This window comes from Protopterus annectens, chromosome 14.part0, assembly GCF_019279795.1.
Source record: "Protopterus annectens isolate FY-2018-M chromosome 14.part0, PAN1.0, whole genome shotgun sequence".
Classification (NCBI taxonomy): Eukaryota; Metazoa; Chordata; order Ceratodontiformes; family Protopteridae; genus Protopterus; species Protopterus annectens.
Window position 1 is genome coordinate 673462970 of NC_056748.1, and position 23862 is coordinate 673486831.

Consider the following 23862-nt stretch of genomic DNA (forward strand, 5'->3'; position numbering starts at 1 on the left):
ACTGTAAGCTCTGTTCTTAACTATATGTTTCACCAGTCACATGACTAGCAAAAGCCAGTAAATAACTTGAGTGGAATTCAGTGTGTCTCTCAGTAAGCACAGAGCGCTAAAACACTGACTTGTGAATGAGCTGCTTCCTATGCGTGGAGTACAGGTTTTGAATTACCTACTGTGTGACCTTGGGCAAGTCACCTTACCAAACAGTGCTTTGGAACAATAGAGAATGTGAGCACAGCTCCTTAATGGTCTCCTGAACTGCGTGCTTATTACCTATGAACCTAATTACCTATTTAAAAAAAAATAAGCCAGGCTCACAGACTTCATTTTGCACAGGTATCACAAATGCAAAATTCTAAATACCACTATGTCTGCCTTTAAAAGATGATTGAACAGTTGGACACAAATTTAGACCAGAAACATGGCCCTGCTTGATTTGGGAGGTGAGTGCTATTAACTAGCCACAGTGTGTGGCAAGAAATTTTAGTCAAGCCTGCTTAAATGTGTATGAAGTAGAATATCCTGTGGTCCCTGTAATTGCTTGCCTGGTACTGTTTCTATGTAAAGCACTTCACTTTCAAGTGGGAATTCAGTCTCCACACCCCTCAATATAAAAGGTTTACTCTGAAATCAGGCAACTATGGTGAAAGGTTAAGCACAATAAAAGGGAAAACACATACAGATAGCAACAATGCAAAATATCATTTCAGGAAATTAGTAATTTTCCAACACCCTCTTTATCTTTAACAACTAGTGTTGTGGAGAAATTGGAACCTAGTTAACAACCGTGACAATACAGCTTTTAAATTTTATATTTTGTGATTACTTCCCTGATGTTAGAAGTCAGCCACAGTGGTGCAGCGGTTAGCGTTGTGGCCTCACAGCAAGAGGCTTTGCGATTCATTTCTCGGCTGGAGTGCCTTCTCTGTGGAGTTTGCATGTCCTCCTTGTGATCGAATGAACATTAAAAGATGTACAGGTAGGTGTGTGAGTGTGTGTGTGTGTACCTTCTCTGAAGGTCGGTGCCAGACTGGCAACTTGACACCGTAAAAATCCACTGCCAATCTTAAGCAAACCGGTGATCCGCTGTGGCGACCCCTAACCAGGAAAAGCCAAAAGACTTCCCTGATGTTAGAAGGCAGTTTTGTATAATTTGCAAAATGCCATGATCCCAGTTGGTATTATGGGGGAATTTTATACTTTCTTAAATCTATGAATGTATGTATGTACTTATGTACACACCAACCTATCTGTCCATTTGTGTAAGAATGGATACATTTACCTAGGCACCTGTGTATATTAGAATGAAACAGAATAAAATAAACAACAAGGAGGCAAGAAAACTGTGAAGTGATTATAATCTTCATCCATTCTGATACACCACTAACTTATAGACCATTCAAAATGACGCAGTGTATTGCTAATTTGTTTGGAAGAAATCAATAAAAAAGTCACAAATGAGAGAAAAAAATGGAAAATACCACAGACTATTCATGCCCATATTTATGAAGCTGACATTTTTTATTTATGTTTTAATTGAACCCCATACAGTAAAAACTGCTATGGTGAAGTCATCACAGTTTCCATGCATTATGAAAATAAGTGTCCCAAGATGTTATCCAGCAAAATAGTCTGAGGACTTAATAGTTCATTGTGTGCTTCACATATTTTTGCATATTTTTATACATGTATTTTTTTATATATCTATTTGTATATATGATTAACAGTAAACTCTCAGTTAACCGGCACTCAAGCAACTGGCACTCTCAAGCAAACAGCAAAAAAAAAAAAAAAAAAAAAAAAAAAAATTCAAGAAATACAGTACAATTTTCATGTGTTGCACTCTTTGCTTTCCACCCGCAGAAACACACCTTATGTTTTTAGAGTTTTAAAAAGGAAGATAGGAATAAATTCCCTCTCTCCCCAACCTGAGAACAAGTCAAAACAAACAAATAGTATAGGGTACAGTATTAGTCAGACTTATTTTTAACAGTCACTCTCAAGCAACCAGAAACATCTAGCATCTATCAATCCCTGTGGGTGCTGGTTAACTGAGAGTTTACTATATTTTTATTTTTATGTCTTTTCAACATTCTATCTGAGCATTATTAATGTATATATATTGCTACATTGTTTAATTGAGTTGCTGTTTTGTCATAGGTGCTGATATTTTTGATTGGCTGCATTTCTTTTGAATCTGTTGAACATTGATTACTAATGATGGGAGTAGAGTTTATATTGTCTGATGAAGCTGTAAAGAAAGCACTTACCTGTCTTATATTTGCTTTACATTTTATTAAACTATGAGTTTTATGGTCCTTCGGGTCTTGTGTAATTCCATTGTTATCTTTGGTTTTTATGCTGCAATACTATTTTTCAGTGGAATATTTGTTTCCCGTGAGTGTATTTTGCTGGATATTATTTGAATCTGTTTCTACACCAATGGGGGAAGCATGGTCGAGGGTGGTATGAACAATCTGGAGCTTGATTACAACCCTGGTGTTGCTAGTGATAAGTCTATTGACGGTTTTGACAGACTATCACAGTGTATTTTGAGGAATGATAATCCATTGATGATGCCGGGAGTGTTTTCCTAGTTGGAAGTGCATGAGAATGCTGGTGTTGATGTCAAAGCCCTTACTAAGGCTGTGGATGATTTGGAATACAATCTTTTGAAACCAACATCTGTGTCCCAAAGGAAATACTTTGAAGTATGTTTACAGCACTGGATTATACACAGAGCTCTGCGAGTTTTTAAAATGACAACTTATGGGGAACAGTATCCATAACTGCTCGCACAGTGGCAGAAACTGAATCTTGAGGTAAGCAGCAAATATTTAAAGTTACTAATTGACTTTTTTAGACTTGAGGCAGATGTATCAATTAGTAAGATAACAGAACAGCAAGCTGCATTATATGATCATTTTCCAGCTAGCTCAATTGATTCTAGTTTGGATAGACTGATAAAGCTATGCTTTATGAAAGAAAACTGCTTTCGCAGAAGTGCCTCAAAATAGAAAGAGATGTGGCCAATTTTAAGAACAGTCATGTTTTACATGGCCTAAGAGTAAGCCTACCACCAGAGAGTCTTTATCAATAGGAACCACTAGCAATAAGGAGTTCCCAGAAAGCTAACAACTTGGACAATTTGATTCCATAACCTCCTCGAGCCATCCTTCAGCGATAACAGACTGTGCTTTCCAATGATGATACTGTGAATACATCTAATACATTGCCTTTAGGGAATGATGTCAGGAGGAAGATTCCAGCAATGAGAAATAAAGAAAAAAAATTAGCATTAAAAAATGATGATAGATCTTTTAATTTCCCTTTACCCATCACTCAGAATCATCGCAAGGACAGGATTCACTCTAGGAGTAGGGGGTGGATCAAAAAGTAGTCATCATTGGAACAAAACACCAGTCAGTCTCTGAAGAAAACTGGAAGACAAATAGAAACTTAATAGTATGGAACTTATCTAAGAGACAATTAATAAGTTATGAACAAAGTGTTTTAGAGAATGGTTTATCTTTTACTCCATATCAATGCATGATTTAACTGACACTATATTGGATATTAAATTATTTGTTAGGAATGTTTCTTTGAAAATGGTGTTTGATGGTGAAGGGCTGCATAATAGTGTTAATATTTTCAGGCGGCCTAGCTTGTATATGCCTACCAGACATCCTCTGGCTTACGTATTTGGTAAGTTGGTGGAGAATGATTTACATGACATTTTCAATGGGCAAATGAGCAATAGCCCTAAAAAATATTATCAAAACTTTACTTATAATGAACATCTCACATTAATGAATTTACAGAACGATGAAATGATAGTAATCAGACTAGCCAATAAAGTCAGCTGGATAGTACTTATGGACAGATTTGATTATTTTGACTCTATGAGGCAGATGTTGAGTGATGATTCTTTTTATATGGTGATAGATATTACTGATATTAATCAGACAATGAGGATTCATCGTACTTTGGATGATTGTTTGTAAAGTAGAGTAATTAATTATGATTTATTTAAATATTTTTTGGTTGAGCACTCCTTAGTTGCCATCATTCAGGGTATCCTGAAGATCCATAAGAATTGTAGTAAACCACCCTTGAGGCCGACTGTAACAGGCCATAATTGGAGTACTGATCCTGTCTCTTTATATGTGGAGAAGCACTTACACCCGGTCTTAGATAGAAATGTGAAGGTCCTAAGGGACTCTATGCAATTCTTGAATGATTTTTATGAGTATATTAAGACACAATGGCTGCATTCTATCTATTATTTTGTAACAATTGGTGTTCAATCATTGTTTACTATGATTCCTGACAGTTTTGGTCTCAACAGTCTGAAAGAATATTTGTCCAGACATAGTGGATGTAATTAGTCACTGACTGATCTACTCTGCTTATACATGGAGATAGTACTTGAGAATAATATTTTTATGTTTGATGGAGTGTATTGTTTACAAAAAGATGGTGTAGCTATGGGCACTTCTAGTGCCAATAGCTAGGCCAATATGGTAATGGTTACACGAGAGGAGGATCACATATTTAAGTTGCATTGTTTTATACATCTTGTCCCTTTTTATCAATGGTTTGTTGATTATTTGTTTTTTGTATGGTTTGGGGATGCAGATGAGTTGCATGAATTTCATAATTGCTTGAATACCTCCACATCATTTTTAAAATTTCCTATGACAAATTTTGAAGTAAAAATTGATTATTTGGATGCATTTGCATGTAGGATGGATAGTGGAGCTGTCAACACTGGTATTTATAGGACACCTTGTTATAAGAACACTTTGCTACATAGAAGAATGTACCCCACTTATGTTTCTAAGAATATAATTAAAGGACAAGGGATGAGAGCCTCTAGGCTGAATGCCTCTGAGGTTGGATTCTTGTCTGAAGTTTCTGATCTAAGGGATAGGTTGGATCATAAGAGGAAAAAAAGAGTATGGAGGTAAATAATGTTTTAAATGGGATTCCCACCCTGAGAAATGATTTTGCGAGACCACATTTTTCTGAACAGTGTGCCTCTCCACATAATAAGGGGAGTAATTCAGGTGTGAATATCACGGTTTCTGTTCCTATGTTTTATACTAGTGATGCTAAAGTAACAGCAGGTGTCATCAGTAAACACTGGGGCATTTGACTGCTGATCCTAAGATAAAAGGAATTGTAGGGGACAGGCCTCGTTTTAGTTATAAGAATAAGAAATGTGTGAAGAGACTTCTGTGTTATCCTAAGACCTTCCCTGGTAGTATGCATAGGATTGGTAATGTTACACAACCATGCAGGAAATGTAATTATTGTTGTTACATTGACAATAGTGGTTGTTTTGTACATCATGCCACAAGGCAGAAATTTGTGTTCAAAGATAATGCTAACTGTTTGACACGATATTGTTTGCTTAACTTACTGCCTGGAGTGTAAGACGTTTTATGTTGGCAAAACTTACAATGTTGAAGGAGAGGGTAAAGGAACATCGGTATAACATCCATAGTAATTCTGCCAACAATGCCCTATTGAAGCATGTGAAAGACACCAATGCAGAACATGCATATACATATATATATATACTTCTATATATGATTTATTTTTATTTATTTATTTTTTTTGTGTCTATGTCTTTTCAACTTTCTGGGTGTTATTAATGCATATATATATATATATATATATATATATATATATATATATATATATATATACATTGTTTTATATATATATATATATATATATATATATATATATATATATATATATATATTGTTTAACTGAGCTGCTATTTTGTCATAGGTGCTGATTTTTTGATTGGCTGCTTTTCTTTTTAATTTGTTATAAATTGATTACTAGTGATGGGAGCAGAGTTTGTATGGGCTGATGAAGCTGTAGAGAAAGCACTTACCTGTCTTATATTTGCTTTACATTTCATTAAGCTACGAGTTTTATGGTCCCTTTGGTCTTGTTTTATTCCGTTGTTATCTTTGGTTTTTGTCTTCTAGATGTTATTTAAGATCTCAAGTGACCTAGCCAGTATATAAGTGAAGAAAGGATGTACAATGAATTCTTTGAAAAGTTTTCTTTACAATACAACCATGGAATTATTTATGACTTAATCATAATATGGGAGCAAAGTCTTCCAAATGCATGATTAAAGGGTCTCTGTTTAATTTTATAAATAAATCTATTTTGTATCATTGCAATCATATTGTAGGCTAGAAATTCATGTTTTCTTTTTGTTATAGTTAGCAAAAAATATAACCTATCACTAGAAAAGTCCATTATGGCTAACATCATTCTCCAAAGATGATACATGTGCTTGGCATTTCTCAACAGTTTTCTCACTGAATTTTCTAGCCCTGTTTCCATCATGTAATCATAGAATCCTGAACGTATTGACTGTCCATCTTTCAAGCCATATTCGCTAGTATGACTTAGAGTCTCTGTATGTGGATCTGCCACTGTTAACTTTTACAAATTACAAGTCACCTTATTCTTATTGGAAGTCACTGTCATACCATTAATGATTGCATGAACCTCAGATTAGTTAATGTCAGTGCCTACATCTTATAATAGTTTAATTCCTTACACAGTGTCACATGACAGATGTTTCACTAAAATAGCCCTAGACACACATTTAAATAATATTAAATTCATCATGTATTAGTGTGTTTCTATTTTTTTAAACATTTTTTTCATAAAATATCACATGTCCTAACAGGGTTATAGACTCCTGAATTGCAAGATTTCATGCCAGATTTGTGGAGTCTCTTAAGATCTAGAAAGTGAATGTAGCTATACAGGATACTCTTAAAATCCAGAAAGTAAAACATAGCTTCTAAAGTGTCATGTTCATTCTTCTTCTTCCTCTCTACAGATAGTTTTTAAGTTTATACTCAAAGCTGCAGAGTTTAAAATACAGATGTAGCTACTATGTACATTTCTCTGCTTTCCCTCTCACATGGAGCTCCTGCGTTATAATTAGCCAACATTGCCCCTGATGGGTGTACCTGCATCCCTTATTCTCATTTATCCCAAGTAGGATACTCCAATACCTTGCATAATACGTGTACCATTCCAGGCTATAACATCTATATAACTGGTCCATTTCTCTTTAATGGTGATATCTACAAAACATCCAAGTGCAATTTACTGTTTATCCTGTTGAATGCAAATACTACCTAAGCATGCCGGATTGATTATAGAGCTACTCATTTTTTTGCAGCAGACCTAGTGATCCATTTAAATTCCACAATGAAAAAAAAGCAAGTCTGCAGTTGTAGTCAAAGGATGTCAGTGCATACCTCTCAACTGTACACATTTTTGCAGAATGTCCAGATTTTTGCATCGTATTTTTGGTCTGTTCCTCATAAAATTTGTGTTTTTCTGGATTTTTGTGGCAAATCGGTGAGAATTGAATTCACTAAATAATGAAAGTCACGCGAGTTTCTGACTTCATATCCTTTAGAAAATGCATGGAAACACATGACCTTTAATTATAGTAACTTTCCAAGTTTATAACAGCAATATTTAAAATGTGTCCATATTTTTGAGCCTTGTCCCCTTATTATGTTTGGCTTTGTCCAAATTTTTTGCACTAAGAGGTTGAGAGCTGTGTGTCTATTGTGAATGGCATCTATAATCAATCATTCTCTTAGCACATCATTGTGTGTTGTAGCCTGAGTGCCTCAAATTAATTATATCACTAAGTAAAATGCAACAGTGAAAGTATAAAAATGTCACTACTGGTGTTTATAACTGAGTAGTACTACACTCGTGTAATTGGTTAATTTACAGTCTTAGCAGATGTCACAACTGTGAATCGTTACAGTAATCACCATGTAGTACAGAATTTCTAAGATGGAAATATATATAACTGCTTACACCATGGAAAGTACAAAAAATATGTTTGTGTTACATACTAAAGCTGAGTGTGACCTTATTGTATGACTGCATAAAACTCCTGCACCCGTTAAATCAGACCTGTATTGCTGTAATGGTTTTTAACAGTGTTCTTTTTTTTTTCTTTTTCACTATTTATTTACTTAATCAGAATAGTGTTTGTATATTTAAAAGTGCTCATTGTTGCTAGTATTTCTTGTCAAAATCATTGATTTGCTGCAGTTGCTCTATTATGTTTGACAGCATTACTGTGGACTAATTTATTCTCACATTTGTGGAAGCAACATCACTTAAACATTGTTTGCATTTCATGGTTATTTACCTGCCTGATACGTAATGGATATAAAATTTCAAAGCAACATGTATGGATGGCAAAAAAATCATAAGGAGTAGTACACCTCATAGTATTCATCACTGTGTGGCACTAAAGAACCTCAAATTGCTAGAATTATCCAATCACCTTCCTGACTCCCACTTAATTACCGCTCATAAACTAATTCACAATCCTGACACCTGGCCATACCTCTCAACCTCTTAGTGCAAGAAGTCTGGACAAAGCCTAAAATAAAGGGTGGAGGCCCAAAATAGGGATAGATATGAAATATTAATCTTATAACCTTAGAAAGTTGCAAGAATAACATGATTTGTGTTAGCATGCATTTTTCTGAAGGATATGAAGTCTGAAACGCAAATGTTTGCCATTATTTAGTGATTTCAGTCCTCTGTGATTTGCCAGAAAACCAAAACTGTTTTGAAAAGCAGACCAACAATATAAGGCAAAAATGTGGACATTCTGTGAGCTATGACACCTGCCCATAACTACAAAACATCCTCAAACAGTACTTGCCACCAAGACCTGAGATCTAGTTACAAAAGCCTACTGACTGCCACCAAAGTGTGCTCACTGCAGGTGACTCACTCTACTCTTCATATATTAGAATAAAATGGAACTCCATCCCCACTGCTTTAAAACAAGGTAACACATTACAAATCTTCCAGGAGAACCTAAAACAACACCTCCTATTCTCCTGACTGTGCTTAGGCTCACATCCCAACTTATTGTTCCCTCCCACCTTAGCTTGTCCTTACTTTCTCTCTCCCACCATGCTCCCTATTTCCTACACCTTCCTTAAACGATCTAGCCGTTCACTTATATCTAATTCCATTTCCTACCTCACTTTCTCACCACTACACTGTCTAGTTATCTCTGCTGCCATCACACTGTTCCTCTTTGACATTCTTCCTCATCGCTCCCTTAAGTCTTTTATCATAATTCAGTATTACAAATGTTTCTCAATCTTAACTTCCAGCTGTCAAGACTGTAAATAATGTATATTAAAAGTTCTCATACTATATAGATTCATCTAAATCTTTACGTTTTGCAGTATGGACATGTTTCTTTATATCTGCCAATATACTACTGCATTTTTGTTTCAAGGATCTTTTCCCCAGGTCTAGGCAGTAAATGGGATTGTAAGCCCAGTTAGACACTCCTGGTAAACGAATTGCCATAGATAGATAGATAGCATAACAGAAAGTTAGGGTAATCCCTTAGTATTTAAGTTGCTTTTTTTGTCTCAGTGATTTATATTATCTTAAGCAACCCATCCATGTATATTTGCATTACTCTGTTTTCTTTTTAAGGATACCTACATAGAAAAAGGAAAACAAATCACTGTCTCACTAAAGAATGTGGATTTGTAGTGTTTAGATTAACACCATAGTAACAATGTTTCCCACGCCCATTTTGTCTGTTGATTTTTTTTTTCATTGCTTTACCTCACATCTAAGGGCTTTCACAGCAGGAACGTCTTTGCACTATCTTCAGATCCCTGTGCATAAACTGCTAAGGAATGTCTAGAATGCTAAAAGGAAAAAGTCAGAAAATATGAACAGTGTGATGAAAGGTAAAGTGGAAAGTGATAACATCACACAGACATGATATGCAACCTGGTTACTTGTTCTTAAATAAAGGAGAACTCAATTTGAAAATACTCTTTTAAATAACATATATGCTGCTGTTAATGTTTTAATAAAATTACAAGAGGTATTCTCTACATTATACAAAAGTATCCTATTAATGTATCTTGTAGTTTAGTCCTTACTATTAATTATATTATTGACCTTAACAAGACTTTTCAGCACTGATGCCGAAACAGGACTGTACTTAGTTCTGAAGTATGAATAATTTCATGACAGCATCTTGTGTCTTTGGCAACAATTTTTTGGTAGTTACTGCTGACAGGGAACAATGCTTTGATTGTTAACAATCTCCATGTTAGTAATTTGCATCCTATAAATAACTTGCTGTATTTGAAAACATTTGCAAAGTGGAAATTCCAAAATGTTTTAAGCATTATAGCAACTCTTTTTTTTCACAGCAAATCCTGAGTTTAAGCTAAGTTTATTTTGCAAATCCTGAGTTTAAGCTAAGTTGGTTTCACTTAACAATAATAATAATAATACAATTTACTATTTTTTTCTCTTTTAGGTTGATTTTGGTTTTGCAAAAAGAATAGGGTTTGGAAAGAAAACATGGACATTTTGTGGTACTCCTGAATATGTAGCTCCAGAGATTATCCTGAATAAAGGTCATGACATTTCTGCAGACTACTGGTCACTAGGAATTCTAATGTATGAACTTCTCACTGGCAGGTGAGGATATTAGAAATGTGCTTTAATTATGCAGTGCCAAAGTCATTAGACGATTATCTGTGTCTGCCACAATAGTTCTAGAAATACATAGTGACCATTATTTGCTATTATGGAAGATTTTGCTTTTTCAGTCCTACAAAACAGTATATGTGACTTCTCAGCCATCACATAAAATCAGAAGAGGCAACACCATATTAATAATTTGCGAAAAGGGCAAATGCAACAACTGTACAGCTCAGACAATATTGCAAACAACGGCAGAATGATATGACTTAATACTGCACTTAAAAAATCTGGGAAAACAATTCCTTTTGGTTCAAGGCAAATATTAAGCAATGCAGGTCAGCAGATTAAAACTTGAAAGGGGGTGTATCTGGCAGGTACTAAAGTGGATTAAGAGAATGGGCTACTAGCAACATTTTTTTTCTTGCAGCCCATTATTCGAGTCCTTCAGCCTTCATTTGCCTATTAAGTGGATCTTAGCAAATCACATAATCAAATAGTGCTTCTGGCTTGTCCCAGAAAATTGGCATGTGTGTCCTGCTGACTCACCTGAATAGCAAATAAAAGACAAAAATAAAGAAATATTGTATAACATTTTATACTTCATGTTGGTTATGGCTTGGAGTTTAATTTTTTTTAGTCATGGCATTATTTAGCAATTGTTACATATTCTAGCACAACATTTATAGAGAATTTTACATCTCCAATTGGCTAAAATGTTCAAAAATGGCCAGCACCATTCAACACATCTTTGAAAAAATATATAACCAAAGAGAAATAAAAATATACTGTCATGTTATCTGTCTGCTCATGCTGGCTCTGCAGACTTCTCTTTTGTATCCAGTCAGTATATTAGATGAAAGCCCACTGGAACTATTAAACTGTAATATATATATATATATATATATATATATATATATATATATATATATATATATATATATATATATACACACACACACACACACACACATATATATATATATATATATATATATATATATATATGGGTCTACTGCTCTACATCAAAAGAACACTTCTTTGAAATACAGCAGGAGACATACACTTCAGTTAAAGTTCTCTTTAACAAAAGTGCACTTTCAAGTCTAGTTCTCCGGGCGATCCAAAAAAAACCCAGAAACACTAAAACATGTTTTTGCAGGGGGGGCAATCCCCCCTGCGCCCCCACTCCCCCTACTTAAATATACCAACTCTGAGGTTGCACTACAGAGGGGAAAAGGGAATATTCCCATTCCGCGCTGTAGTGTGACTGCCAAAGTCAATGTTCGAAGTTTCACTACTTTGAACAAGTGGACTTGGTGAAGTGGTTTCGAAGAAGTGAAACTTCGAACATCTGCATGGATGCCATATATATATATATATATATATATATATATATATATATATATATATATATATGTGTGTGTGTGTGTCCGTGTGTATATATATATATATATATATATATATATATATATATATATATATATATATATATATATAAATATGTCACTGTATGATTGATAACCCACTGTACTGCTGTGCTCACTTTAATATTTTATCATTTTTATGAAGTAATAAAGGATTTAGCCAGATGTGAAAGCTGTCCTATCAATATGATTGAATGATACTGCTCATACACAATGCATGATTTCCTAATTCCCCCTATCATAAATGTAAGCCCACGCAATTTTAACCCATATTGTTCACCAGTAATGTTATATGCAAACTAAGTGAAGCTTGGTATGTGCAAACAACTGCTTATCTTCTTGAATGTAAACTCTGTGTTCTTTTTTTTCCTCCGTGTTTTATAAAATGGTCTGTGTTTCCTAGTTTGCATTCACAACTTCTGAGGTAATGATGATTCAATCACTAGTTTACTTTTTATCTCAACTATCTTAAAAACTTCATGCCATTTCTTAAAGTTTCTGATGTACTAGTACCCACATTTCCTGCTCACCACCTAATTATGAACACATTGCATTTTTGACATTCCTTTCAGCATAGTTTATCTCTGTCCATATTGTGCATAATCTATATTTAGCAAAGCTCTCAAAATGTGAGCATCACAAATCTCAGCATTCCCTGTAATATCACAGTGGAGTGCCAGAAACAGGAAGTATGTTCTTATTTTTCAAATCTGAGGTCCACATTTACTAGACTCAGTGTTATTAGAGATCACTACCCTTATGAGGTTTAAGTTTGGATGAAAAAGAAAAGCAGATTTTAGGAGAAAGAAAGCTGAAATTGTTTGAATAATCATAGTTGCTTAGAATCATAATATCTGAGAAATATAAATGTTGGCAGTGCATTTCTGGTGTTTGATTAGCAGCTGTGGCCAGGATTCAGAGAGAAGATTTGCGCAGATATGCAGTGCTAATTTTCAAGGATGTTGCTTCACAAAGAGTGACAGAGGTAAACAGACATGTATTAGGCATTGACTAGCACTGACAGTTCAAGCAAAGACTGCATAATTAATTACATGCATCGTGACAGCAGGAAAACAGTGCTAGGCTGCTTTATGCATACAGCAGCACTGCAGTGGGGTGCATGAAAAATGTGATGGAAGTTATAATAAAAGCAAGCATGAGCAACTGTGTCAGTGCATGCTACGTTGCAATACAATTCTGTACAGCTGCTTTCTGCTCTCATCCCGCACAAGAAGGGCAGCATAATACCCCACTCAGGTATCATCGAAAAACTCATCCAGCGAAACCCACCCATCACAACATGGGTTGCAAACTGGCTAAGTGACAGAACCCACAGGGTCCAGGTTGCTTGGTTGCTGGAGCCCAGACTCAAAAACTGTCAAAGTGGTGGTGGTGTCAGTCCCAGTCTGGGTCCTCTCCGTCGGCATCTATCTTACTTTTCTGAAGTACAAGTACAAGAGGGTTATGGATGGCTGACAAAGCAGATGACTGCAAACTGAAGCCATACAAACACACATCCTGACAACACATCTCCAGACAGAGGGCCTCCACAGAAGGTGGTGCCAGAGCCTGGGCTGGCCTGCCAGAAGTTAAGCAAAATGCATAGTCATACCCTTTGGGAAAAACAAGGCTACCCTACCTAATACCCTAGCTACCATACTGGCAGCAAACCCATCATCAGAGAAAAACAGTCAGGAGACAGTGACCGGGTCGTTTGACACTCACTCATGTTTGCTACACTAGTAGGGAAAACTCTTATATCACCCACCTCTATATCAAGGGATCTGATCATGAAGGATTCAAGGTCATAGATCAAAGGAGGTCATCCCACATTAGACCTACACGCGATAGACCTGATGCCCGTGACATGCCCATGCCCGTTCGGACCTGCAGACACCTGCTGCAGCCCAAAGGCCCCCCAAAAGGCCAAAAAAAGGATAAAAGGTCTCAAAATATGTCTCAACTCCTGCCCTCTGTCTGAACTCCTTCTCTATCAGGTCTGTGCTCAGTGGTGACCTGTGGACATATAAGGCCATTGAATAAAAAGGCATATCAAACCCCCATTTTTCCTCAGAAAATCACCTCAAAAAAGGGAGACCGGAGAAGAACCACAAAGTAGGGAGACTTAACGGTTATACGACGCGGTTGCTGGAGACCTCCGTGGACTCAACTCAGATTCATCATGACGAGACTCGCTGTGGTGAGACAGAGACGGTTCTGGTGTGAGGCTGGAGCCTCTGATCTTGATTGAGAGATTGATACCCAGGGATGTGACAGATTTCAGGATTGCAACAGGGCACACTTCAAATTGAAAAGCCTAGGCAATAGCCAAAGCAATAAATTGGCGGGCCATTAGCTATATAGGGGTGGGGAAAAGTAGTAACTATGGGCTAAGCCCTATACCTATAATTTCAACCAGGTAGAATAATGTAAGTGCTGACAGGAACATGTCAGCTGTCTTCAGCATACAACTGGGGAGGAAATGGGGCATAAAGGAAAGGGGAGAACAGCAAGCAACCATAATATATGCAGGTTTGGGAGCCGTAAGGCCTCGTATACGTATGTATGTCTTCTTCTTTTTCTTTTGGCTGCTCCCGTTAGGGGTCACTACAGTGGTTCATCTGTTTCCATTTTTTCCTGTTCTCTACATCTTGCTCTATCGCACCAACAGCCTGCATGCCGTCTCTCACCACATCCATAAACCTTATCTTAGGCTTTCCTCTTTTCCTCTTACCTGGCAGCTCCATCCTTAGCATCCTTCTCCCAATACATCCAGCATCCCTCCTCAGCACATGTCCAAACCAAAGAAATCTCACCTCTCTGGCTTTGTTTCTAAACCATCCAACCTGAGCTGACCTACTAATTTACTCATTGCTGATCGTATCCATCCTCGTCACACCCAGTCCAAATCTTAACATCTTTAACTCTGCCACCTCCAGCTCTGACTCCTGTCTTTTCATCAGTGCCACCATCTCCAGCCCATACAACATAGCTGGTCTCACTACCATCTTGTAGACCTTCCCTTTCACTCTTACTTCTACCCATCTATCACAAATATCTCCTGACACTCTTCTCCCCCCACTCCACCCTGCCTGCACTCTTCTTCATCTCTGTTCCACAATCACCATTACTCTGAACTGTTGATCTCAAGTATTTAAACTCATCGACCTTCACCAACTCTACTCTCTGCATCTTCATTGAAATGCCTCTGTCTTCCCTGTCATTCTCACACATATATTCTGTCTTAGTCCTGCTGATCTTCATTCCTATCCACCTCTCCAGGGTCTCCTCAACCTGTTCCCTACTCTCACTACAAATCACAATGTCATTCACAAACATCACAATCCACGGGTACTCCTGTCTGATCTCGTCTGTCAACCTGTACCTTACCACTTTATATAAGAAAGAGCTCAGAGCTGATCCTTGATGCAATCCCACATCCACATTGAACCCATCTGTCACTCCTACTGCAAACCTCACCACTGTCACACCATCCTCGCACATATCTTGTACCATGCTTACATACTTCTCTGTCACTCCCGACCTCCTTATACAATACCATAATTCCTGTCTAGGCACCCTGTCATATACTTTCTCTAAGTCCACAAAGACACAATGCAACTCCTCCTGACCCTCTCTATACTTCTCCATCAACACCCTCAGAGCAAACATGGCATCTATAGTGCTCTTTCCTGGCATACATATATGTATGTATGTATGTATATAAAAGGGCAGATGAGGAAGGCAGTAAGTGATAGCAGTGAATGGTATACAGGGAGAAAGGCAGTTTGCAGAGACAGACAGACAGACATAAAACATTGAATCAAACAAACAAGAGCAGTATGCATACAAAGGTGAAGAGGACAGTTAGTGGACACATACAAATTGTGGACAAGTGATAATGGTTAGGGTGTACAATAAGCAGGGACTAGACAGTGACACATAAGGGAGAGAAAAAAAAACAGGGTAGTGATCAGTTGCATACCTCGTATTATTTGATACCATGTGGCCCAGAGAATAAGAAACTCAGGCAGTAGCTTACTGGTTGTACAGTTGCTCCCCCAGTGGCCTTATGGATGAAACCTTCAAGTAGCTTTCAGTTGACTGCATACTGTGGCAGACTCTAGCCTCTGAAGTTGATGCTATGAGATCAGATGAGATCCTTCAAGTCCATGTTTAGAAGTGGAACTTTCTCCCCCTTGTGAGTGGCACACACAGAAGGAAGCAGTGACCTTTTCAGGTCACCTTCAGTAGGGTGATCAGCCCTGTCTTGATATGAAGAGCTGACAGTCTTCTGCTGTCATAGTCTGATGTCATCATGACCTTCTGACACACTCACTTCTATATATGCACTCAGCAGGTAACATTAAAAATCTACTGCAAGAAGATGGTTGTTCCACTTTCTTTGACACCAAACCATGTTCAGTTGCTGTTCCCCTTTTTGGTGGAAAGCAAGGTGCAAATTCTTGGGTATGCATACACAGCTTAATTATGACCTCTGGTTATTGGCTTGGCTTGTAATAGTCAGCAGACTGACATCCAAGTATTTATATTTGAATAGCTCATTTCAAGCTCATCATAAAGCTCCTATGCCTCCCATTAATGAAGCAGGTCAAGAAGGTGCCATTTCATGGGTTCATAGTTAAGTAGTAGGCTAACTATCCTTGCCGGCCATTTTAAGCCTAGCCTATTTCCCTTCCAAAGGTGAGAATCAGTCTCTGTACTTTGAGTCTGTTAGGCAAAAACCTTAACCATTTTACCAATCCCCAACCCACTTTGCCAATGTCAGCAATGTTCATCAGAGTATAGGATGGTAGTGGCATCATTCACCATTCCAGCAACCTCATGCCAGGTATCCACTTTCCAAAAGGGCTGTCATAATAGCAAGTATATGCTCCATGAAGTTCCTGTACAGAAAGAATAGGAACATTCTAATCCCTGTGGCACAGAAAACTAAAATCATGAATCCTACAGTGCCTGAAGAAGCCATGGCCACTCACTCAGGTTTGCTTGAGCAGAATGGTAGACTTTTTCCCCAAGGATGAACAACTGCAGCTCATGTGTCACTGCAGTGTACTATGAAGACACTTTTCTAAGCTAAGTATCATCAGAGCGTTCCCTGAATACATTACTGACCCTTTTAAGGTGCTAATCTCCTTCTTATCTCAAGAATATATGTTCCTGGCCACAACATACCTCCCCTTGCATAACTTCTGATCTATATTTCTCACTAACTCATGACTCACAGAACTTCATCTCTATTTTGTTTCACATTAATCTTCTACTCCATCTCCTTTGCAATGCACAACTGTATATCTCTCTCCCATTACATTCTTTCACTGTTGTATCAGCACAACCTGGGCAACCAGTTATTACCCCACTATTATTTGATTGTATAATCATTTCCAATACTCTCTTTGTAAAAATATCCTTTAAACTATGTGTATTGTACAATTCAACTATAAAAACTTTGTACAATTTTTATAAAACATTCATTTTAATGTATGTCTATTGCACAGTACAGTTTACTCATTGTTGCACTCATGATATGTCTCTGTTAGAACTTTATACATTGCTTTTGCTTTTATACATGTTTTGCAAATTGTCATAATAACTTTGCATATGTAACCGTTGGAGCTTTTCACAGCAGGCCTCAGATGAAAAGGGATTATAATTCTCAGTTGGACTTTACGAGCAATTCAATATTAATTAAATAAAATAAAGTAAATAATGTTCATAATACTACACCACACTAATAAGACAAGGTCATGGGCCTACACCATGGCACTACAGGTGTATTCGAGTCATATGCATAGATATGCATATACATTATAGTTGCTGTGACCTGCATGGGTCTATATTATATAATTGAAGCTTTAGGCAATAGAATACCTAAAGCTCGACACCTAAACAGCAAAAGCAGTAAACCGCGAACTCCAACTTCTGCAAATTTTTTCATAAGGAAAAACTTTGCTTGGCCGTTATCATGAATCTGCCCTTTTCTCCACTGTAGAGTGATCTTGGAGTTGGTATATTTAGTTAAGGTTGGGGTGGCTGTGAAGCCCCCCACTTGATTAGGGTTTAAAAGTTTTTTTTGTCCAGCCAAGTAAATTTTTCCCTATGAAAAAATTTGTGGAACCTTGACAATCGGATGGGAGAAAGGAAATTCACCCCAGGGATCACGTCAGTCGCCCTCCTAGACAGGGGTCCAGGAAAGTAAATAATGTGGGAAGAAATAGCCAGGGAATTGTTATGGCTAGGCTTGTATAGACCCTAGGGCTGATAGCCTAGTACCAACCTATGAACCTATGAACCTAAGTGGCTGTTCGTAGTTTACAGCTTTCGCTGTTTAGCTGTCGAGCTTTAGGTACTCAATTACCTATAGCTTTGATTATCTAATATAGACTGGACCTGCACAGCTAATACTGGTATGTTTGTGAACCACATTGCACAGCTATAGTGATTCACAGCATGAGGCACTCCCTAGCTTCAGTAGTAAATTGACCTAAATTATATATAAACTAGCTGCTGACAGCAAGATATAAAGCAACATTTATGTCTTTTTGCAACACTGTTCAGCACTATGCAGCTGTGAGATAGAGTAGTTTCCAGAATGATTCTATAGATTTGGAAATTCACAGAGTTAAGTAAGAAGTCTTGGCTTTTAACATACTTCATCAAGAGCTATAAACATGGTGTTGCAGGTTTAAGATAGTGAGTCTGATGATGCAATGTGTTTTTGTAGCTGGAAGCCCATGATGACTAGAGGACAGTACCGTTGTATAAGTACACTTGCCATAACAGTAATTATTTGAACAATCACTGCTGCAGCAGCCACTTGTGAAAAAGTTGCAGCACAGAACAGGCACAGTAAACATGTGGGTCTATATCAGAAGATCGAAGTTTCAAAACTTTGAATCTGATATGGTCGACACCATATGATCAAAGTCTTGAAACTTTGAATCTTTTAACAGAGATCTCCCTACAGCATGGAAAGGGAAGATTTCCCTTTTCTGCACTGTAGTGCGTTCTCGGAGTTGGTATATTTAAGTAGCGGGGGGGAGCACAGCCTCCAACGTGGGGGTGTGCAGGGAGCTTGCCCCCCCTGCTTAGAGTGTTTAAATGATTTGTTTTTGTAGGTTGTTGTATTTTATTACATTTTTGATGTTATAAGATTTCGATTATATGGTGTTGACTGTATCAGATTCTAAGTTTTGAAGATTCGATAATGTAATATAGACCCTAAACATGTAACTATAATGTCAGCTGGGGCCAGTTCTGTAACATTCATTTGGGTAAAGCAATAATTGCTCTTCAAAAATGTTACCTGGTAATCTTAAGTTGCAATGTAAATTGTCATATAAATGCTCTAGATGATTATATAGCACTTCTGGAGAATTTTATTAGCCAATAGGACACTTTTTCTAAGGCATTTGGACATCTCAGTTTCTAGTGTATGCTTGGCTTGTGTTCAGCCTGACTATGAATTGTTAGCTGCTGTTTTTTAACAAGACTGGTCAGGTTTCAGCAGAAAGATCTGCGGTCAACAACAGATGTCACTTTTTAGTTCTCCGATGCTGCTCCAGGGGTTATCGCCTTCAGTGCCTCCTCTGCTATACATGACGCATGATCTTCCACTATTAGTCTATCTTTTGTTGGCATGCCAACCATCAGCCAAGTCAACTCACTCCTCTCCAGAGCAAAATGACATTAGTATTGCAGGCAAACAGGCCTGTCAGTGTTGAGACCAATGCTGGACTCCAAGCTGCAGCCATGCAGACATCTGCTTCTCTGTTTGATTTGTAAGTGTTGGTCCAAGTGCTAAATCTCATGTGTATTTAAGTTCCTCCAGCCCTGTCAGTGTCTCACAAAATGCCAGCCACTTAGTTGTCATTTTAATTTGCAAATAGTTCCTTTGCAGGAGTTCTTGAAGCATTTATTCCAGGAAAAAAAACAGTCCCTTCCCTCCTTCCAAAAGCTCTACTCCAGCAGTAGACAGTACACATCCTAAATATGGTAGCCCAAACATTTGCCCATCCTTTCATGAAGATGATGTTGGATTTCTCATTGACTTTAGAGAAGCTAATTGAATAGAAACAGAAGATGGCCAGATCAGTCTCTTGGTAGAAATTGGAGTTTTAATAAAATAATGTTTCCATGTGCATTAAACAGTTTTTCCCTCAACTATGGAATTTACAAAATTTAGGGAATTCTTAAAATTATAAAGAAAAAAGTAAGTTTACCACAGCACATCATACCTCTCTCAAACATTCAGACATTCAGGGTGCCAGAAAAGAACCCTTGTGTGGCTTCCCCTGTATATGATGCTTAAGGGTTTTATGGCCTAGAACTAGAGCCACTCAGCCACCCAGCTGTGATTGCTGCTATTCCTTTCAAAGAGGATAGGAATTTTTTTTTTTTTTTTTTTTTTAGAGAACTTCCTGTCCTGTCACACTCTGTCTGTAGCAGAGCTAAACTGCAAGCCTGTGCCTCAAGCCTAAGCACTACATCCCACACCAAGACCTCTAAGGTTTTGACTGTCAAATAAAGTGGGTGTTCACATTCCTCATTCTTTCATGGAGATTGCTGACATGTGTGTTGCACTTCAGTATGATGTTTTTGGGCAAGATGAAATTACAGAGGCTTTAAGGGGCTTTGTAACAAAAAGAATCACAAGGGTCACTCATAATGCAAGCAGCATATAATGCTGCTGGTTGAGTATGCAGTAGTTAGAATTACAGTAGGCCGCTATTCCTGCTGTAGTTCATGCTCTTCTATATGCTCTTTAAGTCCACTTTTTCAAACATTGTGTTTTGAGGCTTCCTTGTTGTTTCATCTTGAAACTGGTGTCATTTTTTATCCACTCCAAATGACATTTTGAGGTATCCAGCAAATATCTTGCCCATAGAAACCAGATGCAGCTAAAGGGTTAAGCATGCCTCTGCTACGAAAGGTATTAGCCATTTAAACCACTATTCATAACTTGCACATTGCTGCTGTCCAAGACAGTCTGGGCTTTACAACATGCTGCACACCAATGAGTCCCAGCCTCTGCCTTTATATCTGAAACACATAATTTCAGTATTATATTATGACATTGCCAATGTAATACTATAACTTGTATCTGAGCTACCTGTTTCCACAAACATTTGTTAACCTGCAACACATTACATATAAACAATAAAATAATGCAGTAGTTATCTTCCCCATATTTATTTGAAAAACAAATTGTTAAATAAGCGGGAGACTTTATCCATATAACACCATTTTTAGGTAAGAAACATATAGGTTACTCAGCATTTGGTTGGACTCAGCAGATCACATATGTTTGTCTTCTACACATATATACTATATTGTGGATATAAAAAGTTTATACACCCCTGTTAAAATGCCAGTTTTTGTGATATAAAAAAATGAGACCACAATAAATAATTTCAAAACTTTTCCCACCTTTAACTGGAGCTATAACCTGTACAATTCAATTGAAAAACAAACAAATCTGTTAGGGAAAAAAATATAAAAAATAAATAACGTACAATATGCTGGTTGCATAAGTGTGCACACCCTTAAACTAATACATTGTTGAAGCACCTTTTGATTTAATTCAGCATTCATTCTTTTTGGGTAGGACAGCATGGCACATCTTAACTTGGCAATATTTTCCCACCCTTCTTTGCAAAAGCTCTCCAAATCTGTCAGATTGCAAGGGCATCTCTTGTGCACAACCCTCGCACTGTAGGTAGGTTGGTATGTGGTCACTGATACTGTCAAGGAGACAGCCACAGTGTTGGTATTAGGAGGGTTTGGTAGTTAATGTCCACCAAGGATGGTCTGCCTGTTTGATTTTTTTGTCTATTTTGTTAGGAGTTTGGATAGTTTGTGTGAAGCCATAGAGATTAATATAATTGTTAGGAATCTGGGAATTACAAGATGACCAATCTGTGTTGAAATCACCCATGATGATGATTTCATAAGTAAATGTATTTAAAATCCACTATAGGCGATATTCTATGGTAGTAATGTTATTTCCTGGTAGGATACAGGTGGCTATCATGACTAGGTGTTTGAAGCTTTGTCAGTAGTATCTCTGCATTGTCAAAAGTTGGGAGGGTTTGGTTTATCGGTTGTAGAATGAGATTGGTTTTGAACATAATGGCTACTCCTCCTCTTTTATCTTTTCTATCGGCCCTTAGGATTGTGAGACCTGGCAGACTGACTTCATTGTCTTTGATGTGTGGTTTAAGCCAAGTTTCAGTTAGTATGGCAATGTCTGGGGAGTAGTATTAGAGGGTGGCATGGATTTCTTGAGTTTTATTAATAATACTTCTAAGGTTTAAGTTAAGGAATAGGAGGTCTGAGCCTTTATGGGTAAGACTGAGTGTATTATGTCTTTGATGGATATCTTTGTTTGAAGTGAGAAGGGATTGCTATCTTTTTTGTTTGAAGTGGGGTGGGATTAGGTCCTGAATTTGGGTGTATATTTCTGCTTATCATCAGTTTAGAACCTATGTTAACAAGAATATTTAGTAGTTTTGAGAAGTTTCTGGAACTATTGATCCATGTAATTGTAGTTTTGAGAAGTGTTTGTGATAGTTAAGGGAGATATGGGTTGTATCACTGTGGATGGGTATATAATAAATTTGTTGTTTAATGAATGTAGTATTATAAATAGCTGGGGATATTGGAATGTTTAATTGTTTTTTCTTGTTGTGGAAAATAAGTTGTGATTTTGTAACATGATTAAGGTGTTGGTATGTGGGAGTTATAATTAGTCAGGTGAGCAAGTTAGTTAGTTAGCAAGTTTTATGCAAGCAATAATGCCCAACATGGTATGTGTTAATGTGCTCAGGGGTGTTGTGAGCCCCAACTCTGCTGGCAGAGGGCCTCTACACCCCTGGAAGGGAATTAATTACACATTAACACACACCCTGGGGGGCATTAGTGCACTTAGAGAATGGGTTCTCTGTAAAATGGTTGTGTTTTACTTAACTTATTTATAAATATTTTAATACTATGTTATTTTTTATATATTTTGGATGCAAAATAGTTCCTCCGCCAAATGTTTCAAAGTTGTTGTATCATATGTAAATGGTGTTAGAAGAATCATTTTACATCTAAAATATATCCTTTTTAAAAAATATCTAGATATTTTCTTTATTTTTTGGTCCCTTAATGTTAAAATGTTTTTTTGACAGTCATTGGATATTAAAGTCACTAAATAATGACATGCATTTGATTTTCTGACTTTATTTCCTTCAGGAAATTCATGTTAACATGCATCCTGTTATTTAATTTTTTTTTTTTAAGTATAACGTTTAAAATCTGTTCCTATTTTGGAGTCTTTATCCCCCCTTTATTTCAGGATTTATGCACATTTCTTGAGCTAAAAGGTTGAGAGGTGTGCAAACCTCTTATCTGCTGCTGCCTATGGTCCTCATTTCACTGTCTCTTCCACTGTCACACAGGCACTGCTCCCCCTACCCGTACCCAACACACAGACCTGTACTTCAGAATATGCATGCTAACACAAGTCCTATTGTTGCAGCAACTTTATTTTTTAAACAGGAATATGTTCCTGTTTTGAGCCTTTTGATCCCCCTTTATTTTATGTTTTATTCAGTTAAGTTATTTAAGAGGTGAGAGGTATGTAGAACTCTTGACTACTCCTGCTGCTGCCTGTGTTGGATCGCTCTCACTCTCTCTCTCTCTCTCTCACACTCACACACACTTTGCTTTCAAGCGCACATTCACAAACACAGAAACAGAAACATACACACGCACTTTTTTCTGTTATATTTAGATTTTACTCCAGCCGAGAATCGAATGGGTGAACCTCTTGCTGTTGCCTCACAGCAAGAGGTTCTCCCATTTG

The 23862-nt window shown here is 37.2% G+C and overlaps 1 protein-coding gene across 1 annotated transcript in view; it reads left to right on the plus strand.

The window, feature by feature from the left end:
• The window catches only part of PRKG1 (protein kinase cGMP-dependent 1), a 3380995-nt gene that overhangs the window by 3274835 nt on the left and 82298 nt on the right, over window positions 1-23862 (plus strand). The window contains exon 14 of the mRNA XM_044056419.1: window positions 10397-10560. Within this exon, the coding sequence (XP_043912354.1) occupies window positions 10397-10560 (164 nt within the window). The remainder of the gene's footprint in view (window positions 1-10396; window positions 10561-23862) is intronic.